We start from the raw sequence: 22,490 nt of genomic DNA, 5'->3' as shown, positions 1-22,490 counted from the left end.
TTCAGTGCTTTATAGCAGACCTCCTGCTGTTTTGGTTCATAATAGATGTACCAGAATCTTTTAAAACAACATGTCGAGGCTGAAGCGCACTGGTGTCATTTAGAGAACTGTAGTTAGCCATTGTTGGTTGCTGACAGACCACAATGAGCTCAGTTCAAGGTCAGGACTTCTGAGGGAGATGGAAATCAATAGGTTTGCCTTGTTACTGGATAGGTGCCAGTGTGGGGAATGCTGCTGTTTGTGCACCTTGGGAAAGTCTATTGGCAAAACATCTGATATGTTCCTATGGATATTTAATCTGAGTGAATAAAAACACCACAAATATATCAAAGCATGATCTTAAGATACAACATTTTATTATCAGTTTTAAATATGAGCACACACTTTTCATCAAGAAAATACATAAGAACCAACAATCCTTTACAATGCGGGGGAGTCAAATAGCATGACGTCTCCCTCCACTTGTGAACAATCCGGTTTAAAGAGAGCTCTGTGAACTTGTAGCCAGGCAAAGGGCAGAATTTTATTTATGTGAATCATCCAAAATAAATCTCATGGTATCATGAGACTACTTCATGCGTCTGCTATGATAATAACCCCCCTGGACGCTGAGACAAAGGTTTGATTTCTCATGTCTAACCAAAGTTCACATCCAAAAATGATCCCTTCCAGACTGCAATGCAAATCACACAAATGTCACAACACCTAAAATTAATAGCACTATCTGATAGGTGCAACACAAACTCAGTCATTTTTCTTAAATGGTATCAAATTTTCTTCAAAGACTTCTCTCTTGCCTTGCACACATAAAGACAAAGAAAATAAATGTACCCATAGCTTTTTTTTTTTTTTTTTTTTTCCAAAAATCAGTCCATGTTCCAACTGGACCCATGTTTGCTTGGGCTGAGAGAAAGAATGAGCCCTGCAATCCCTATGCAGTCTTCAAACAGAGAGTGGAATTGGTCATATCAACATAAATATGCAGTGCTACTGCCAAAATATAAGCCTTCATGGGCTGTGATTCAGAATTGGCTGACTGGAGTCAGACAGAAACAGGAGAATTTATGTGTATTCAGGCCTTTTCAGTGCAGTTTCCAAGCTGAACTTTGGAGGCAAATCAGAAATATTTTACCAGTGTATTTCTGAGATCCTCTCCCCGGGTTGCTAGGCTTTATCATTATAAGTTTGGCTTGAATGGGACTTACAGTGTGTCTTGCATATCCTTTTTTAAAAGTCAAGCTTGGGGGGAATTTGGAACATTTGCATTTGCTCTAATAAGACAGCGGAGAGGCTGACTTTTTTTAATGTCATGCAGAAAGAAACTGTAGTACAACTGTCAACTGTTTGTCTGAGAAATGATGAATTATTTTCACTTATAGAAGTTGCTTATTTCACACTGAAATATGTATGTTATCTGCTGCGGAGTTCTCCCATAATACATCGAAAACACTGGTGCTAAGTAAAATAAAAGGCTCCAGGTCAGAAAAAAAAAAAGAAGCAGCCTGCATAGGATTTCTCCAGTCTTAATACATGTCTGGGACAGCAGGTGAAAAAAGGAAATGAAGATGATGCTTTTCTTTTGGCTGTGCGCCGCTCAGACCAACCAAGGCCTACACCTTAGGAAATGTGATCTAGTGGGATTTCCAGCAGCGATTTGACAGTGACAGCTTTCAATCTCCAATGGAAAGGCAGGACACCACATCCTCAGATCCCAGATCAGACCACTCTTTGCCTCCATCCTGCTTCCTCAGCTCAGTGTGCAACAATTTGTTTGTGACCACATATCTCATCAGAGTTCATCAGGATATTAATGTGCCACCATAGTGACCATATGGCATTTCTATTATTGAGTGGATTATTAAGTTAAGTCAGCTGTACAACCAACTCCACACATCTGGTTATATATGAAAAAAAAAAACTTTCATTTCCATTTAATCTAGGAATGCATAACATGTTATATATTGCCAGCAGCCCTGCTGGTTTGTACAAATCTGCCTGTGCTCTAAAGCTAAGCAACTTATATGTGTCTGTCCTCAGTAATAGTGTGCTTGACTTGAGAAATGATATTTTATTGCATTTGAAATGACATAAAAAAAGAAAAAAAAAAGAAAAAACACAATTATCAAGGACAAAGCAATAAACTGCATAAACATTCAGCTGTCTGTGCTGTCCTTTCAGAAACCTGTGGAGCTCTAAGATACACCTACTGACTAATACAGCTGTGTGGCATCGCATGGGACTTCTGTGAATGTGCATCGCTTACACTGTCGTTACAATGCACACAAATGGACATCCAAAAACTAGATCTAAATATTACTTTGACATTACTTTAAGGTGGTAAATAATTCGACACATTGCTGAACAACTGCTCAGAGGTAGTAAAAAAAAAATAAAATAAATGACCCAGTTTTTACAATGTGTGCTTGGCTGTTCTACAAATTAAATGTAGGCAGAGATATAGGATAATGTGTGTGTGTGTGTGTGCGTACGTGTGTGTGTGTGTATGTGTGTTAATTGATATTTCCAGGCAAACTATTAAGCAAGATTTTTTTCACGTTCAGTTCCTTTTCAGCCTTTCAAGTGAACTCGGAGTGATGAGGCTGTGATTGTTTGTGGGAATATTGATAGCAACTACTTTCATCTGTGGAGGGCTCCAGCACAGACCTCCTTGGGAGGTGGTCTTAAATGTGGTTAATCTTGTGGCAAAATGACAAAATAGATGCGAGATCAGTCCCGCCATCCTTCAAGCCAAGATGGAATAATTACAGTGTCATTTCCAAACATCACTGTGCTGGAGATGAATAACAGTCCGCAGTGTCTGTCTCTCTCTCTCTTCCTTTGTCTTGTGTGTGAAAACAAACGGTGATTAGCCTGTCAGATTCAGCTGATGATTACCCTGATCAATTTCAATAATGGCCCTATCTGTTTCATGCCTTTTTGATTTGGATATTGGCTCTTTTTCTTCACATCAAGGAGCACAAACGTTGTTATCCCCAAGAGCTATAAAGGAAAAATTGAGGTACACATGGACGACAGACTAAGACCTCACCTGAGCACAAGGCAATCCAGGAAAAAGAAAAAGATCAGTATTTTCTTTTAAAAGAGGAAATGTGATCGTGAAGGGAAGCGAGATCACTGGTTCTGTCTCGCTCGCTCTGTCCTGTCAGACCCTGCTCAGTGTCAACTGAGGTCGTATTAATTTAAAAATCCTTGCCCCACCACTACACAGACACACACCAATTGGTTTTAATCCACTGTTCCTGTTTGATGTTGTTTTAATGCAATCCTACATGTGTTTTAGTGCTGCACATAGTCCAGTGATGTGCAGTGCAGCTCAGTCAGTAGATGGTTGTGTTGTGTTTGATGTACACTGACAAACAGATACTGATGCATTCATCATGAGATTCATGATATTTAAAAAATACTTTTCCACATTACAATACCAGAAGCCTAACACCAAATCTTGCTTTCATTGTTGTTGTCACTCAGCTCTTTTCCACCGCTGGGTTGAACCTGAGTGCGGCCTGGCAGTTGTTGTGAATCACTTGCCAACACAAGAGATACAAGATACTGGCTTCAATTCTCGCTGCCGTGTTGTGAGAGGTTACTGATTGTTGCATAAAATCCTGACGTTCACAAGAAAATAAGGTAACAGGTCTGTTGTTTGTTTACAGCCTCTTTGATGCTCTGTCTGCACTGATTTTATTCCACAATAAAACACAGAGATATGATTTTCTTCTTTTCTTATATATCCTGTCTTTCCTGATAATGCAGGCTATATATCAAGTGATAAAAAGCAGTTGTAGCCTTTTCGCTCAGTCCTCTGATCAATCTCTGTTATTGCAATTGGCTCACATGCCGCACAGTGAGCCTGCAATTCTATCTTTTTCTTTTCAATAAAAGCTGGAAATGTCACGTTCAGATGGACATTTCACAGTCATGAACCACATACTGTACATTTTGGTTTAAAGGTATCAATGAATTTAGATTTTTTTTTTTTTCCCAATTAACCCCCATCTTAAACCCTTATGAAAACACAGCATGTTAACCCTCTTGTTTGTGAAAAGACAATACTATGGAAGTGTTGGTGTTTTGGTTGGTGTTGAGACAAGGAAACAAATCTGTGAAGTAAGGTGGTAACTAAATGTGTAAAGTCTTTGGGTTACTGGTGTCTAACTACATGCATAAAGTGTTTATTTTCATTTTAACATGATCTTACTGAGTTGTCTCTAACCTTACACTGCTGGTTTGGAACATGAACAGGAACGTTTTCGCAAATAACTGTGTCGTGTAGAAATTGCATGACGTTCAAACAAGTAGAAACGCATTAATAAATTTGCATTACTTAAGTCAGACATTGACTCCACACGTGGAGTAAACTCTCGCTCCATTTGAACTACATAATTATAACATAATTATTCTTGACACCATTATTGTGTACAACTGTACTGGTAAAGAAAAAAAAAATACAACAAAGACGTTAAACTAGGATATTCAATCCTAATTAATTACAACATTATATTTTCCTTTGTCAAAAAATTTAAAACTAAACATGACTGGAAAAAAAAGAAAATTAAAAGATTAGCATATCACAACCGCAAGTATATCACTATAATGCTGGGAACAAAAATACATGAAGGTCAAAAACAATTCTGCTTTCAACAACCAGACTGAATGATAATTATTATACATTAAAATATGATAATACCAGGCTTTCAGCCTCGGGGTAACCTAAATTCCTACTGCTTCACTGTCTCGGTTTGACTTTGAGGTATTTAACATTCACCTCTCATACGTGCCATAAATTTGCCTTTTCCTGGAGTTGAGATGAATATGCAATGCAGTTAAAAATTAAGACAAATCCATCTGAATAAGAGACACCTCATTTTAGAAAATCCTTTCTTTTCCCGAGACACACGTAAAAAGAGACAATCCAGAGTAATATAATTTAAAGAGAAAAATATTGAACACAAATCAGTTAAGGTGTGAAACTTCTGTTACATCCTTAAAAAGGAAAATAAAATAAAATAAAATAAAATAAAATAAAATAAAATAAACAACATTTTGTTATGTACTTATCTAGTGTATCAACATCATGACGTAGCTTGGTACTTCATGCACTCACTGTGCATCAGTTTATGGTTCTGGTTCAAAACAAACAAAAAAAACAGACGCACCCACGCACGCACATACACACACACACACACACACACACACACACACACACACACACACACACACATACACATACACGCACACATCACTCGTGTTCAAATCCATTCCTCTTCAAAACCTGAGCAGGAATGGCAGAAACACTATGAAGAGGAGACAGGTGTGTGAGTGCACTCCCATCGCGCCGCCGCTGCCATCCTGAACTGCTCTCGGCCCTGACAGGAGGGAGAAAGAAAGAAAGAAGAAGAAGAAGAAGAAGAAGAAGAAGAAGAAGAAGAAGAAGAAAAAATAACACCTGGGTAAGTTCCTCCACTGGTGATTGTTTTTTTCTGTTGTGTTAGCGCCACTGGGGGTAAATTATTAAATTAAGTTCTTATCTGCTGATAACAATTTATTGGCTTAATAACCTTACAGCATTTGTGATTACTGTGACTTGTAGTTTGATGATGTTTGCATGAGAACACAAGGTGACTGCTTCACATTGTATTTTCTGCATAAAAACCAGAGTACATAATTAGTGATTATAGCTGAGTCACTGATTACAATTAATGTTTAGAATTATTGGGGATTTGGAGGTATGGATAACAAGGTTCTATTAGTGACATGGCATCAACACGAGATTATGAAAGTTATCAGATGTTTTCCTTACTTTCATCCCTGCTCTGCAGCTGTGATGCGGAGCTATCGGCCTCCACAGAGTTTAACATATAAAAAACAGTATGTACATTATGTCCATTTTGTAGAGTAACACTATGCTTCATCTGTAAATTAGGCAAACCTGTCTCCTAAAAATTGATTTTTGTATGTTTTGAGGTAAACAGAATGAGGTCTTACTTTCTTTCAGCATAAATAACAAACATTTTAATGAACATATCTGTCAAGTTGCAAAATGTCCATACTGAATGTATGAAATGAATGCATTTCCATTCCATGGTTAGGCAAATATTGTGGTCTTAATTAAATAAAGTCAACATTGTTTTTGTTTTGTTTTTTTTGTTTTTTACTTAACTAAGACCATGATTTTTTCCTAATCTTAAAGTGTTTTTATTGTATCAACCTAACCACTGATGGGGGGTCAGGATGAGAATCCAAGTCTCTGGTGTCAAAGTCCTGAACTTCATATGCCCATCATACCACCAACACAAAAACATGTGGCACTTCCTTCATTGGAAAAGGACATATACAACACTGATGATGTGGAGTAGCTCAAGGTTCTATCCTAGGTTCTCCTTTGTTTTCAATCTATGTTCCTGTTGACATCATTATTAGTGCTTAACATATGCAGCTGGAGCTGCTTGTATATGTAAAACAGTTTATTTCATATAAAAAGGTCATAAGAGCATCACCCATTTGGTTTTATAATATTATGCGTTATACTTGCAGATTTATTCTAGCTAAAGTCTGGATCTTTGTGATACAATCAGTACATAACTGACAGGTATCATGTTGTGAAATATTGTTCTCTCATGTAGGCAGGTAAACCATATCCAGGAAGCAATCATTGTTGGGAACTATAAATAAACAGCACATATAATGACAATGACGTATACAGTAAAAGCTTTGATTAGGAAGCAGAATGTGAACTACATTTAGTGCTGCATATAGCACCTGTTTTTTGGGTGTGATGGTCACAATGACATGGTCTGCAGCATCAAATGCTGTACTAGAGTTTGACAGGATTAGAAGTGGTCATTGCCCAGCATTTATTGCTTCTAGACCATAATCTTGTCTTTAATAAGGACTGAGAACTGGTCTATTAACCCACAGGCTTTTTTTAATGATGCTTTGACTTGCAGGTTTACTTTGGTCAGTTGTAGCTGATTGGCTGTCAGCAAATATAGTGCTACTATCAATGTTTCCTGAATATTTGCCCAGATCCTAACGCATATAATAATATATATACTACATAGAGTGTAAAATAAAGTATGTGCAGAACATACAGTGATGTAGCACGCTTTTTGGAAACACGGCTTTTGTGCCTGGTGCTCTTTTATGTATCAGATAAATAATTCTTAGATGTAACAAAAATGTAAGCCAGACTTTCAGTACTTTACATTAAATTTAAGCTTTATCCTTTAGTTTTTAATGCACCTGCAGTATTTTAGTATTACTAGTGTGTGCACAGCTTTTAAGAACACCGTAAGAAATTCACAGGGAATTCATCTACTACTAAAATATAATACAATTGTATGATGCAACAGTGAAAAGACATAATATTTTCATCATGCTCTTTTCAGGGATGAGGCAAGTTCCATCTAAATGAACGCATTGTATGAGGATTGAGGACAAATTTGAACTTTTTACTTTGAAGCTTGTCACACAATGACTACTCATTTCCCTTGGATTTCCATGAGTTCACCAGTTTCCTTTGGGGCATCTATCCAATTACCCTGCCACAGTGGATTATCCCTAATCCTGCATATGGCTAATTAGAATAATGACGTTCACTCATAGTCAAAATCAAGGCCATTAATACAGTTCTGTGTTGTTAATGGAGTGAGTTCCCTTACAAGATGGTGCAACCAGAACTCACAAGGACGCATTAAATGACAAGATGGGGGAGGTGTTTATCTTTGCACTATCACCACAGATCCATATGTTTAAAAACTGGTTCTAAAAACATGTAAAGGAATAATCTACACCAGGCATCTACAATCTACAGCCACTATTGCAGATACAAGAAACATTTGTGCCAACAGTGAGTTTTTGGAGCTCTCTCTGTGTTTGCTTTCGCTATTACGTTTTCTGTGTAGGATGGACAGTTCAAATACAGCAGGTGGAAACAGTCACATAAGCACAAATGATGATAAAAAAATATGACAAATACTTACATGGGAAAAAGAGCATGCAAAAATCAAAATGAAGCCGATGTCACACAGAGAGGCAGTTAGGTTTGCAAAGGACAAAGATGAAACATGGTTAGTGCAATGGGCTACATTGACCATTTTCACAAAGATACAAAGATTGCCACCAAACAGCTCTAAAATATGAATTCATAAAGGGAACAAAGAGTCATTAAAACAGTACAGTCCTGATAGGAATAAAGAACCAAGAAATTATTTGTCTCTTCTTGTCAAATACAGAAGAAACACAACGCTATAACTCCAGTGACACTGGAGCCTGACTTCCTGATTGTGAAAATGGCAATGTTTGTCATGTCCGAGCATGCGGTTAATGCTTTCGACCCACAACAGCTGAAGTGCATGCTGGTGCAGAATACTAACCTTGCAATAGCGTTGAGCTAGTGGGTTCAATTACCACTACACCAGGGGAACAAATGAAACAGAGCAACATATTGGAAACAGAACAGCAACATATCATTGACAACACTTGTGAAAAGCATGAAAAGTATGCTGCTGAATGGACTTTAAACTGGTGCTGAACAGGTACTGAAGAGGTCAAACTGATAATAGTCCCAACAGCCATTCATCAAATCACAAGTCCATTTCAAAGGTTTAACACTACACTATTTTAATTCTCACTACGGCTACCACACTACAGTGTTGATAAGTTAATGATATGCACGATTCAGTTTTTTTGTGACACCTTTGACTTTTGACATGTGGTTATTTCTTTGGTGTGAAACAAGGCCCCGGGAATGACGCCAACATGTGATGCCAGGGGTGGAAGTGATGACTTACATTTTCTCTCGTTACTTTACTGTACTGTTTTGTTTTGTTTTTTTTGGGGGGGGGGTTAATATTTTTTTTCATGTCAAGTATGGTACTTTGCTGCAATTAAAGATGCAATCATTAAAACCAAGTCACATAATAAAGTCATGATAAACCATGTGAGTATGCAACAAAAGAGAGGAGCCGAATCAGCATCTGCATCAGAGAAGAAGATGATGGTGAGTGTGCGGCTGCAGGAGGCAGACCCAGCTTCATGTCCAGAGAGTTCACATTCTCAACTCTCAGTCTAGATATACTATATTGCCAAAAGTATTCACTCACCCATCCAAATAATTGAAATCAGGTGTTCCAATCACTTCCTTGGCCACAGGTGTATAAAATCAAGCACCAAAGCATGCAGACTGTTTCTACAAACATTTGTGAAAGATTGGGTCGCTCTCAGGAGCTCAGTGAATTCCAGTGTGGTACTGTGATAAGATGCCACCTGTGCAACAAGTCCAGTGGTGAAATTTCCTCGCTCCTAAATATTCCACAGTCAACTGTCAGTGGTATTATAACAAAGTGGAAGCGATTGGGAACGACAGCAACTCAGCCACGAAGTGGTAGGCCACGTAAAATGACGGAGCGGGGTCAGCGGATGCTGAGGCGCATAGTGCGCAGAGGTCGCCAACTTTCTGCAGAGTCAGTCGCTACAGACCTCCAAACTTCATGTGGCCTTCAGATTAGCTCAAGAACAGTTCGTAGAGAGCTTCATAGAATGGGTTTCCATGGCCGAGCAGCTGCATCCAAGCCATACATCACCAAGTGCAATGCAAAGCGTTGGATGCAGGGGTGTAAAGCACGCCGCCACTGGACTCTAGAGCAGTGGAGACGTGTTCTCTGGAGTGACAAATCGCGCTTCACCATCTGGCGATCTGATGGACGAGTCTGGGTTTGGCGGTTGCCAGGAGAACGATACTTGTCTGACTGCATTGTGCCAAGTGTAAAGTTTGGTGGAGGGGGGATTTTGGTGTTTGGTGTGGGGTTGTTTTTCAGGAGCTGGGCTTGGCCCCTTAGTTCCAGTGAAAGGAACTCTGAATGCTTCAGCATACCAAGAGATTTTGGACAATTCCATGCTCCCAACTTTATGGGAACAGTTTGGGGATGGCCCCTTCCTGTTCCAACATGACTGTGCACCAGTGCACAAAGCAAGGTCCATAAAGACATGGATCAGAGAGTTTGGTGTGGATGAACTTGACTGGCCTGCACAGAGTCCTGACCTCAACCTGATAGAACACCTTTGGGACGAATTAGAGCGGAGACTGAGAGCCAGGCCTTCTTGTCCAACATCAGTGTAACCTCACAAATGCGCTTCTGGAAGAATGGTCAAAAATTCCCATAAACACACTCCTAAACCTTGTGGAAAGCCTTCCCAGAAGAGTTGAAGCTGTTATAGCTGCAAAGGGTGGACCGACATCATATTGAACCCTAGGGATTAAGAATGGGATGTCACTTAAGTTCATATGCGAGTCAAGGCAGGTGAGCCAATACTTTTGGCAATATAGTGTATGTTTTAAATGTTTACATTCACTGACCGAGTGACAGGGGGAGCGAGTGGTGTGTTCACTCCTGGACAAGCAGTTTGTGAACAGCAGAAAAATGCCTTAATTAATCACTGATTTAATGCATCACTTAGTGATGATGCTAAAGGACCCAAGTCAAACACACCAGTGATGTGTGTGACTGTTATGCTCACTCAGGATCTTCTACCTGGTGGAGTCTGATACTGGACTCACAGATGGCGCCCTTTCACTTGAATGAAAATTGCTCACCTGGTGCATGACCCAAAACATTTTTTTATCATCCAGGTGTACTACTGCATTATACGACCCACTGCACATATGCATTAGTGTTCCTGCTAGGCCCTTACACTTAAAAAAATATACAAAACATAATTCACTTTTCTAGGCTCTGGGAAAGTTTTACAAATAAAAAAAAACCTCCATGGACTAAAAATTCTAGGAATAAAAAGTAAAAAACAATCTTGCTTGCAGTTGGACGTGTCCTGACTAAACTTTTATGGATGTGTCTTTTATAATGGTGTTCTGTGGGGAAGATGTTTTGTTTGTAATACCATGAACGGCCACTGGGACAAATTAGCAGCAACACTGAGTCTCAGTGCCGTATTCCACCCTTATCCACCTTCAGTGACCTTTCTGCTATTTTTGACAATTGCTATCGTGACTGCAGAGCTCATTCAGGGATTCAGTGTTTGAGAATTTTAAGGAGCGCAGTGAGACAGAGAGCATCAGTGGACGGCTTTTATTTTGCATTGAGAATGAATGAGCAGAGGAGTTAAACCTAGAGCAGATTGTGGACTTTGCAGGGCAAAGACTCACAGAATGACATTCAGACAAGGGAAGGCAACAAAAAATGTTTTTTGTAAATCACTGCTCAGAGGATAATATCAACAGCTATTGTGTTGTCTAGCAATGGAGCGTTTTGTTTTTGTACTACAGTCTGTGCAAAAACTGTGCAGGCTTTCTTTTTGCTGTGCGCGGCTGCAGCAAGTCTAAGCGGCTAAAGACTTTTTTTCCACTTATTTCCTCCACAAGGAAAACAGAAGTTAAACTGTAAATTTCACAAAATATATTAGCGAAATTTAAACCATCAGGTACAACTAAAAATTTTAAATTAAATTATTTGTCACTGAAACATAGAAATAGTCCTCTCTGTAGTATAAATGTAACAGATTCCTGTACTCACCATACAGAAGGAAGCTTGTGTTTGAGCTCCCAAGTTTGTTGACGGCAACACAGGTGTAGTTCCCGTAATCTCCGTCAGACACGTTAAAAAATGTCAGCTTGGACAGTGATCCAGTGTTCACAATCTCCGTGCCGTCAAAGCCATTGAAGATCCTACACAGGAGAAAAAATGTTCATGGACAAACCACAAATGCAACTAAGCATGTAAGCAGTTAATTATGTTTTTGCTTTGTCTATGTTTTCTTAAGTCCCCCGCCAAATTACTGAGCGCAACAACAATAATTTAATTAATATTATTTAATACATGCAATTTTGCAGTAATCTTATAATCTTAATGCCTGTGTGACTGGCAGCTGATCAATCAGTAACTGTGAAAACTGATCAGTAAGCATACAAATACACACACACACACACACACACACACACACACACATATATACATACTTCGTCCGTTTGTCTACTTAAAATGCAAATGTAAAACCCATTACCTTCTGTCATCTTTATACCACTCAAAATCTGCCTCAGGCACTGCATCAGCCTCACACTCCAGCACTCCTCTTTGGCCCAGAGTCACTCCAACATCTCTGCCCTCTGACACGGTTGGAGCATCTAAACATAGGAGCACTGTGATCAGGACTACAGAGCAACACAAGTCCAGGATATCAGGAGAGGGGTCACGGCATTTTCTCCTCTTCTGTCCCAGTTTTGATTCAGGGCTGGGATCGACACCATGACCACAAGTGAACAGGAATTATGAACTAAGTATAATATTTATTACACTGCGTATAACTGCACAGTGTCAGGATATGATGAGAGGGAATTAACTCTTCAGGTTTTAATGTGATACAATCTATTCTCCTTCTTCTGCAGCAAAGGCACAGCAATTTATCAAAAAGACTTTTTTCCTGTTTGAGCAAAGCCTAGAAATGTAGGCTAACCCACAAATTCACAATGTGTTTGCAGCTGTATGGGCTGAAAAATGGCATGCAAAAGATGATGCAAAAAAAAATTAACTATGCAGCTCTATATGTTAGGGCTTCACTTATTTTCATCGTCAATAAATACACCAATAAATTCCTTAATTAATCAATGGACAATACAATATATACAAAAATAGAAAATTTTCCTAAACCCCATATAATGACTTCAAAATGTCTTTTTTAATCAAACCAACAGCCAAAAAGCCAAAGGTTTTCGGTTTCAAAGAAGAAGCACATCATTACAGTTGAGAAACTCTGATTAGGTTTTGCTTAAAAAGTGAAACTCAATAATAAAATGGTTACATATTAAAATAAGTTTGTATCAACTATGTACAGAAAATTATTAGAAATAAACCTGTGTCTACTTTTTAAAGTGGCACTACAGGCATTTCAAATGAAATGAGCTCAAACTATGAAATCATTCCAAGCCTCTCCAGGATGAAAAGATTATTGGGCATGGGGGAATAGCCATAATTCCAATAGGATTGCAAATGCAAAAACATATACTGCCTGATTGAAAAGGAAAATAAGATACCTCCATATATAACCAACATTGTATGTTACAGCTATTTCATTTCGCTGGGAATTAGAAAATTGTTCAACCTTGATTAATACATTTAATGTAAACACGCTGTATATATCTCACTATAAATGGAACATTCTGTATTTGGATTTTCTTGACAACCGCTTGTCTGAAGGATTCTAAACTTGGCAGGTGTGTTGCTGAGGATCTGAGGAAGAGCAGTTGTCGAGAAAAGCTTCAAACATTGCTTTACCACATGTTTCTTAACAGGGACGATACATGAAGACAGATGAAGAACCCATTTCTCTCACCAGGCTATGTAAGATTGTGTTCAAATTTCTAGAGTTAAACATTCTTGTACCCAATACTTATACTTTGCTTATCGGTAGGGTTACAGCTTTTTGATACATTTTTGATAAGTGTTTAAAATATTGTTTTTAATTAACTGATTAATCAGCGCTGATTAATGGTAGAAATTAGTAAAGAAAATCCCCAAAACAATTTTCCACAGGCCCAACATCAAATCAACAGTCGCACATTCAGTGCCATTCAGTTCACAAGAAAAGCAACAAAGGCCCATATCTCAGTAGCTGGAACCTGTACTTTTGCATGGAAATTAATTCAAAAATTATATGAGTATAAAAACATATCGGATATACTGAATTCTCTTAACAGACTGATAAAAACACTATATTTTAGTATACATGTTTGTTGCAGCTGACTCACAGTTGACGGTGATGTCGACAGTCTGAACATCTGTGTCAATATCGTTGACAGCTGTGCATTCGTACGTCCCTGCTCTCTGCCTGGAGATAGATGGGATTTCCAGGTACTCGTCATCTGACGCCAGGTCCCCTGTGAAAGATCACACACACAAAGTGGGAGAAAGTGGAGATGGTCATTCAGAGTTAATACGGTGAGTCAACAGCTGTGGCCTCAATTGATATTTTCACACTCGGCGTCCCCCGCGTGGCCTTTGGGAGAGTCATCGTCACACTGGTGCATGGAGAGGAAGGAAGGAAGGTGTTAATTATGGACATTTGCTACAGTTATATTTATCTAGTTATTTGGATTTGTGATGAACTGCAGTAACAAAAAAAAAAAAAAAATTCTGGCGTTTAAAGGGAAAAAAATAATATTTTGTTATTAACCAAACAAAGGGAGACGTTCAGATCTAACCCCCTAACAGAAATCGAAGATCTGAGTTCAGCAGCAACATCAGTGACAGATCCTGTTAAGTCTTGTAGCAACCTGATCTGGTATGACAGGCAAATGTCACACAGCTACATGTGTGTCAAAACTTACACTAGTAAATATCATGACATGTGCCCAATTCTGTCTCTTTTTCCGACATTTTTCGGGGGTGTTACAACACTTGGTGATTAGTGCTTTGTTCAGCCTCCGCTCATTATCACTCGTCTGTCAGAACTTTCATACTGTCCTGTTTTTTGTGTCTCTCACGCCTGAAAGCACACCAAGACTACAACTGAGATATGAGAACATGAACGGGAGAAAATGCCAGCACGGCTACTTTGTCTTGTATCAATCTGACACGCTTCACAGAGACACTTAATACAGCACTCAACATAAAGAACAAAAGACATAATTGACTTCAAGCCTTCTCTCAAGATGTTGGTAGGTGACAGTAATAAATTGAAAATGGATTCACTTTGCTGGGATGGTTGTTATGGAGACCAGTCCTCAGTGACACACTGATCACTTGAGGAAACGTATGAGCAGGACTTGTACAGGTGTGCAGGTTCCACTCCGTTCCATTTGTGCGCCTCTTGTTCCTTTTTGATGCTCAGTTTTCTCTCAAAAGAGGCAACATCTCGCCAACAGAGACCACAGTGTCAGTTATAGCCAAGCTGTAATCCACTGAGGAGAGTTGATCAAGACCACGCTGCCAGCTGATGCACAATGTCAAAGTACATACATCCAGCTTCGGTTTTATGGCAGGCAGCAGCAAAAGCAGCTGTCCTTCAGACTCACGTGAAATCAGTGTTTCTCCATAACTGATGGAGGAAAAATTAAAGAAAAAAAAATTAACACTCCTCACTCATGACTAGTAATGTTGTGTCTGATATGTGTGACACATGAAACTCAGAGAGCCTCTGCTAACAACAACAACAAAATAAAACACTTAATTTGATTTCTTTAGTGTTAATTTGAAGCCTTAAGAAATTAACTAATAGTTAACACAACCTGACGAGAGATCACTGTTTGTTACTCATTTCTCGCAGTCAGTGTTGGTTTCTTTTAACCGTGACCCTGACTGTTCCTGAACATTTAAGAGTTAATTATTGTAACCATAACAACAAAGGTCCCTTAACATAAACAAAGTTGTCATTTTAACTCAATCCACTATGTTTCCCTAAACCTGCCTTACCAAACCATCACCATAAAACATGTATTTTTCAAATGTAATTTGTAGCACTTTTGGAAAGCACAGATAAATGATGTCCAGCTGATGGGGCATCAGAGTGGGAAATGCTGACGAACAACATATTTTGATGTTTAATTTTGAGTAAATTTCTGACTTGGTGATCCAACTATTCCGTAAACTCTGAAATTAGACACACTCGTTCCTCTGAGAGACTTTAAAAAAAAAAAAAATGTATTTGTCATCTCATGTTAAAATTGCTGTGATCTGGAACGAGCTAGACACATGAAACTTGGACCCATAACTGGAAATGATGTGCAAATGCTTACAAAGAAATATGAGCCAAGTTGGTCAGATGGTGGCGCATCCTGCAATATGAGCACACACGCCAAGTTTCCTTCACATCTGTAAATATCATTTATTTAGCACATTTGTAGTCTTAATAACCACTCAAAGTGCTTTACACCACAGGTCACACTGACCCATTAACACACTTTCATGCAGCACTCGTGCTAAACAAAGCGTTTCTCTAACCACCAACGTGGCAGGCTTTGTGATGATGACAAGTGTGTGATTGGTACAGAACGAAAGTAGCTGCAGTGACTTCGCTCAGCTTTGTCAGGCCTGAAACTCACTCATTGCTGCTCGCAGCTTTAATTTAGGGCGATTGGGTAGTTCCTTCTGTGGAGTCTTATGCTGAGGCTTAAATTGCTGTTAGCTGGAATGACCTAGGAACATGAGCCCAATCGACTAGATGGTGGCGCTGTAATTACACGCCAAAATCTTAATTTTGAAAGGGTTAGTAATTTGAATTATGTTATGAACAGTAAAATGCATGAATCTATTGATTGTGATTCTATCCATCAATCAATTAAAAAATTTGGTATACATCTTGCCGGCCTAATTCTATTATAAATGGGCAAGCTCGGTCAAAAAACATGGCCGCCATCAATCAAAAAACTTTGCAAAAGGGCAGAGATTAGAAGGAAATTGGCGATAACTCATTCATGTTTCACCATACGGGGGCACCACAAACACCAAAAATGTGTACATCAACAGAAGCTCACCAAATTAGGTGCGCATGATCTGGGGGCAAGTTTTAACCAATATGCAAAGGGTCATATTGATTGATTGATGTGGGCGTGGCCTCTTGACTGTTTCATATTTATTCATATTTATTTGATGAGCTTAACTATTACAATGATTGCGAATATCAATTTGGGATAAATGTTTCCAAAGAAATATCATAACAACTTAACAATAACAGCTTACTCACCCTAAAGAAGAGCTGGATTGGTTCCACAGGAAAGTTGAGAACAAACTAATTTTGGGTGTTAAAAAGAAGAGTATTTTCAGAAGAGCCATGCAGCTGTCCCCCAAGCTCAAGAAACTCATTAGAAAACTCTGGGACATTGCAACAGTATAGATTCAGATTTGAACATGAACCATGCTCCTTTTTCACCATGGAAACAGATAATCTTTTTTTTACATGTTCTGCAAGTAAAACACATTTGGAATAATCTTTCAGAATTGATGTTCTCTCAGTATTTTCCACATTATATTCTTTTATCAGTCTTCTATTAAATACATCTGACTTGGTTAATGTAATAATAATGTTGAGTAAATACAATATTCTCACATCAAGGTGGAAAGGCTTCAAACCCTCATATACTTTGTTTATGGTGGATTTTGTAAATTATTTTGAATCCTTAAAATGTGTTACAAAAAAGAACAAGATAAGATAACATGTTAAGGGCAAATGCTTATGTTGTACTGTTGTTAATAAAATGAAATAAAGCACATTCAATTAAATCATTTGGATACATATAACACAGACGCAGTCAACCGGTCATAATTACAGTGACACAGAAGAGTGAAGTCCACTCTCAAGTTTGGCTTTGTAACATGATTATACACTTAATCAAATGTGACAAATGTCAGTGGAAAACCACCCTACGTTGTGGCTGAATTTGTTCATGAGGTTTATTTGATGATTATAGTATATTAAGTATTAAGTAAACAAATGAAGTTTAAGGCTGTGAGAAAGTTTTAACATGCACTTTTTTTTGACTGTCTTCATTAGCGACTGCATTAGCTTTCATTATAGTGGTACCATCACCTTGCCTCAGTCCAGCTTTGCCAGAGAGCTGTGCATGGCTGGGCAATATTATGCACATATGCATGCATTATGCAAAGCCAGCCAGCTATGACTAAAGCCTGCAAAATTATTCAGGAAGCATTGAGTTTGTATTAACAGCATCATGCAGTTACATAAGTTTAACAGGGCACACAGGGGAAGATCAGAATACCACAAGGCTTCATACTAAAATATGAGCAAATATATTTATCAAACTGATGGAACTCAATATAAAGGATGTCTCTAATATAAACAAAGGCCTAGTAGCCTCTGAGAATTTAATGAATGTTTAATGTTGGCTCTAACAGTAGATGGCTGTTTGAAGTCACACACAACCTAGCAAGCAGATGTCCTGAAACAATTCCATATTCAGGTATCAGTGGAATCTACTGATCATAACAAGCTCATCAGACAGAAGCATTTTGGAATCAGAGCTGAATGTGCTGCTCAGAGCTGTGTCACCATATCTGAATTAGCCCGTTAATTCAGATTAGTGCAATGGTTCAGTTGTGATTAAAATCTTACTAGGCAGCTTCTGACTAGTATGTATATTCTTTCATTTGTCTTTGTCACTTCACAGGAAAGTGTTTTGGTGCAGGTTTTGTCCATCATTAATTGGCTTATTCTCTTTTTCATGGGTATCCTCTATCAACATTATGCTTTGGAAACTAGTCTTCAAAGTTATAGGTAACTATGAACTGAGATGGAAAAATGTACTCAATTTAAAGGTTCCCTATCAGTGTTTAATTATTATATAGAATGTATATATACCAGATATAAGCAGCATCACTGTTTTAGATTTCAAAAGGAAGAACTAATTTCACTTTGACATAAGCTCAGAAGTCCATCTGTGGTAAATTCATTTGATTGGATGGAAAGGCAGGTCTCATAGCTGACACTGCATATCACAGCAAAAATCAAGCCATGAGGAGGAAGGAGCTGCCTGCAGAGCTCAGAGACAGGATTGTGTTGAGGCAGAGATCTGGGGAAGGATACAAAAAAAATTCTGCTGCATTGAAAGTTTCCAAGAGCACAGTGGCCTCCGTAATTATTAAATGGAAGAAGCGTGAACTTTCCTAGAGCCAAACTGGTCACTCTGGCTGAGCTTCAGAGATCCTGTGTGATATGGGAGAAAACATTAAAGTGTAAATATATCTTGCTGTAAGTAAGTGGTTGCCTTATCTATTTGGTTTTCAGACGCCAACTAAGGAGAAACTGCCATGCTTAGCACCTGTGATTTAAATATAATGCTGGCAAACAGTGTGTAGCAACAGTTTAGCAGCAGTAAAGATGGAAGTGCTGGAAAGTATAACAACATGGAGGGATGATAGAGAAAAAAAAATGGTGTTGATGCTGTACCAACAAACATGCTTGTTAAGAAAGGGCACAATATGACTGTGGTTGATCCTCATAAATGCAACAGTCAGGGTCATTTGGATGCAGAGACAGGTAGTGCTGTAGTTGTGTATCACTCTGGGTACAGGCCACTGTACAACCATAAGTGCTTCCTTATTACCACGTTTCAAGCCATGTCATTTGAGGTTAGAGGAGTCAAGGTGAGACTCACAGGTAACATGACGCAACATCCAGGGCAGACTGAGCTTTTAAAAACCACAATGCTAACTGAAACAAGAAGGCAGACCACTTTACTGCAACGTGTTGAAAAGTGAACACGAGAACTGCTACATGCACCAAATTTGTACGTGAACCTGTGACTAAAAAGAGAAGATGTGCTTTGGAAGTAAATAACTGTGAGGCGCAATGTAACCAATACGAACACAGATATTAAAATAACCAATTTAAGTATGATCCATTTCACATACAAGCTGCTGAGCGCTGTGAAGGTTTTGTTTAGAGATGGGTGTCGGAGAAGAAAATCCAAAGCAGCTGCAATCAGTGGAAATATGAAGTCTGAGTCTGGAATAAAATCAATTCAGCATGATGGCAGTTGTTTCTATTGAGCTTTATCTTATGTAATTTCACAAACTGAAAATGCAGGCACCTTGCAAGCCAAGCAGCCGAATTCCACAAATACAGTCCTCTATTCCACACCAGTTGAAAATAAAATGTTCAGGTTTGTTTGCAACAGAGACTGAAATCAGGGCAGCTACTAACCTACTACGGGTTGACATACTGTATACACTTACAATGCAGACAGATGGATTTTATTGCCCATGTAATTCACCCGGTAATCATCAAGCAGGTGGCAGAAGGTGGTGAGGCTATTTACCTGAATCACAAGAATGGCAATCATTACGATACTTTGGCAACATCATGCAGACCGTTGGTCAAGAAAGAAGCAATTGAAGGCTGTGGAGAAAACATACATAGCCAATAGACGGGACATTTCAGAGAAAAGAAAAGTGAGATATGTCAGAAGCAAAGCTAAACATCTAGAAACACAAGACTAAAATATGGTACAAATGTGCAATACAGGAATTCTATTGTAAACGCAAGTCACAGAAAGTAGCGTAGTTTCAACACCGTGTGCACAAAGAAAGACAGCGTGTATATTGTCTGTATGAAGCCGTTCAAGCATGTGTGGGTGAACAAAGCTGCAATAAATATATGCCTGATACAGTTTTTCAGCAAGAATGACACTCAGTAGAGTGCATACCTTCACCAAGGCCAAGCAATCCAACACATCTATTAGACGTCTGCATCAAATTGTACAAAGTCATAGATCTCAACACCATAAATACTGTATGTCAGACTTTTTACATCTAAATCAAAACTATCCAAATTATTTCCTGAGAAATGTTAAGGAAAGTGATAAAATAACATTGCTGGATCCGTCCATGAAATGTTAAATGGACTTGCAAATATATAGGGCTTATCTTATTGATCACTCAAAGTGCTTTACAATACTTGCCACATTAACCCATTCATTCACATATTCATATATCACCACCAACCTTCTAATTAGTGGATGACCTGCTCTACCTTGTGGGCCACAGCCGCCCCATTGAATGTGATAAACACCAAAATTTAATGGATTCTTCCATGGCCCATGCCATGCAAAGGTTCGGTATAAATCAGGTCAGTACTTATTGAGTAATCCTTCTAATAAACAAACAAACAAGCATACTAATTAACTAACTAACTAACTAACTAACTAACTAACTAACTAACTAACTAACTAACTAACTAACTAACTAACTAACTAACTAACAGCACAGGTGAAAAAAACATAACCTTGAATTGTGTCAGAAATAGCCTATGAATTTGTGAGACACAATTCTAAGCAATTCATCCATGAGTCCATGTGAATGTATGTGCCAGATGTAACAAAATTCCCTCTGGGCACTCCTGATATATCACAAGAAAGCTGAGGTCAACGTGACCTTAAACTTTGACCTTTGACCACTAACATCTAATCAGTTCGTCCTTTAGACCAAGTGGACTTTTATGCAAAATTTGAAGGGATTCTCTTGAGGCCTTCCTGATATTTAATTCACTGCACTCATCTGCAGTTCATCCTTTAATCCAAGTGAATATTAGTGCCAAACTTTAAGAAATTCTCTCAAGGTCTTACTGAGATATCAAGTTCACAATGATAGGATGGGCGGTCGGGGTGGACAACCTGAAAACAGAATGCTGTAAAAAGGACAGGGAAGTTGACAGGAAGTTCACCTGTTTTACTGAAGATTTCCCTAAAACAATACATAGTCTGCTGATGATGCCGTAGACTTCTTTTCTAGAAAAGGAGGATGAACACACATTCTACAGATGGCAGTGCACCTGCTGATAAAGTACTTATTAACATGTATGTGATTTGTGGGAAGAATTACAGTTTTCAAGACGAAGCTATTGATCTGTCACACGGATAGAGATCTCAAAGATACAGTGCCTGGAAAGAGTGTTGTTAACAACTTCCCCCATGAGCTACAATGTCTCAGTGAGTTTATTTCCATGCACATTCACCTCATCAAAGTCATACCTTTGAGAGAGAGAAAGGCAGGAACTCTGTGCAAGGAACAACTGTGTGTATACAATCCAATCATAACATGTGACAAGCATTTTGCCATGAGATCTATCTATCTATCTATCTATCTATCTATCTATCTATCTATCTATCTATCTATCTATCTATCTATCTATCTATCTATCTATCTATCTATCTATCTATATATCTATCTATCTATCAGAAGAAGAAGAAGAAGAAAATTATCCAATTAGACTGTTGTCTGATGCCATAAATGAACCCAAATGAACAGGCCTAACAGAGGAACACCTCCATTTTGGCAATCAGCACAGAAAAGATTTGCAATGATAAGGCAGCTTAGAATTCCCACATGGTTCTGTTCATTTAGCTCTGCTTACTTGAGCTGTCCTGAAATGTTGAATGCTATGCTTCGGCAAGAACGCAAGCAAGTGAATTGGACAGCCTTTTTTGGGCACAAAAATCTGAATTATTAAAGCACAATCCAGTGACTGCAGCCAGAATGTTTGACTTCTGAGGGCAATGCTTCTTAAAAAAATGATGTTCTACAAAGCCCTGCAGCACCAATAGGCAAGATCACTTTTATTTCAACAAGTTTAAGATGCATGGGTCCCCCCACACCCCCCATATTTTGGGCTGATGAAGCTCCAAAAGTAGACTAAGATTCTGATGCTAAGGTTGTACAATTTTGTGATGCCACATGTCAAATGCTGTCTCATCCAGAACAATTGGAAATAATGGATGTGCAAAAACAGTGAATACCATACTAAATCTTCTGATAAAACAAATTCATAGAACTAGAAGTAGAAGTAGCAGCCAGACCAGGCATTGGTGTAGAATTTGAGGGACAAAAAGATGCTGGCTCTGAAAAAAGTGGAGGGGGAACTAAAATTGCCCGAAAATGACCCAGTTGCTCTGACATCTAGAGTGGTCCAAAAATGTTTGAAAAATGAAAACTGTCCAATCAAATTCTGAA

At 38.5% G+C, this 22,490-nt stretch overlaps 1 protein-coding gene across 4 annotated transcripts in view; it reads right to left on the bottom strand.

Moving 5' to 3' along the window:
- Window positions 1–334: 334 nt before the first annotated feature.
- The window catches only part of ntm (neurotrimin), a 427,786-nt gene continuing 405,630 nt past the window's right edge, over window positions 335–22,490 (bottom strand). For 3 of the 4 annotated variants that reach the window (XM_056396544.1, XM_056396543.1, XM_056396546.1), the window contains 5 exons: window positions 13,778–13,906; window positions 12,037–12,157; window positions 11,550–11,701; window positions 8,397–8,432; window positions 335–5,387 (listed from right to left, as the gene is read on the bottom strand). In XM_056396544.1, coding sequence (XP_056252519.1) covers window positions 5,287–5,387; window positions 8,397–8,432; window positions 11,550–11,701; window positions 12,037–12,157; window positions 13,778–13,906 — 539 coding nt within the window. In that variant the 3' untranslated portion in view covers window positions 335–5,286. The remainder of the gene's footprint in view (window positions 5,388–8,396; window positions 8,433–11,549; window positions 11,702–12,036; window positions 12,158–13,777; window positions 13,907–22,490) is intronic. The other variant, XM_056396545.1, reaches the window with a different exon arrangement.

Source organism: Seriola aureovittata, chromosome 15, assembly GCF_021018895.1.
Source record: "Seriola aureovittata isolate HTS-2021-v1 ecotype China chromosome 15, ASM2101889v1, whole genome shotgun sequence".
In the NCBI taxonomy this organism is placed as follows: domain Eukaryota; kingdom Metazoa; phylum Chordata; class Actinopteri; order Carangiformes; family Carangidae; genus Seriola; species Seriola aureovittata.
The sequence above is the reverse complement of the archived record's forward strand: the minus strand, read 5'-3'. Positions and strand labels throughout refer to the sequence as shown.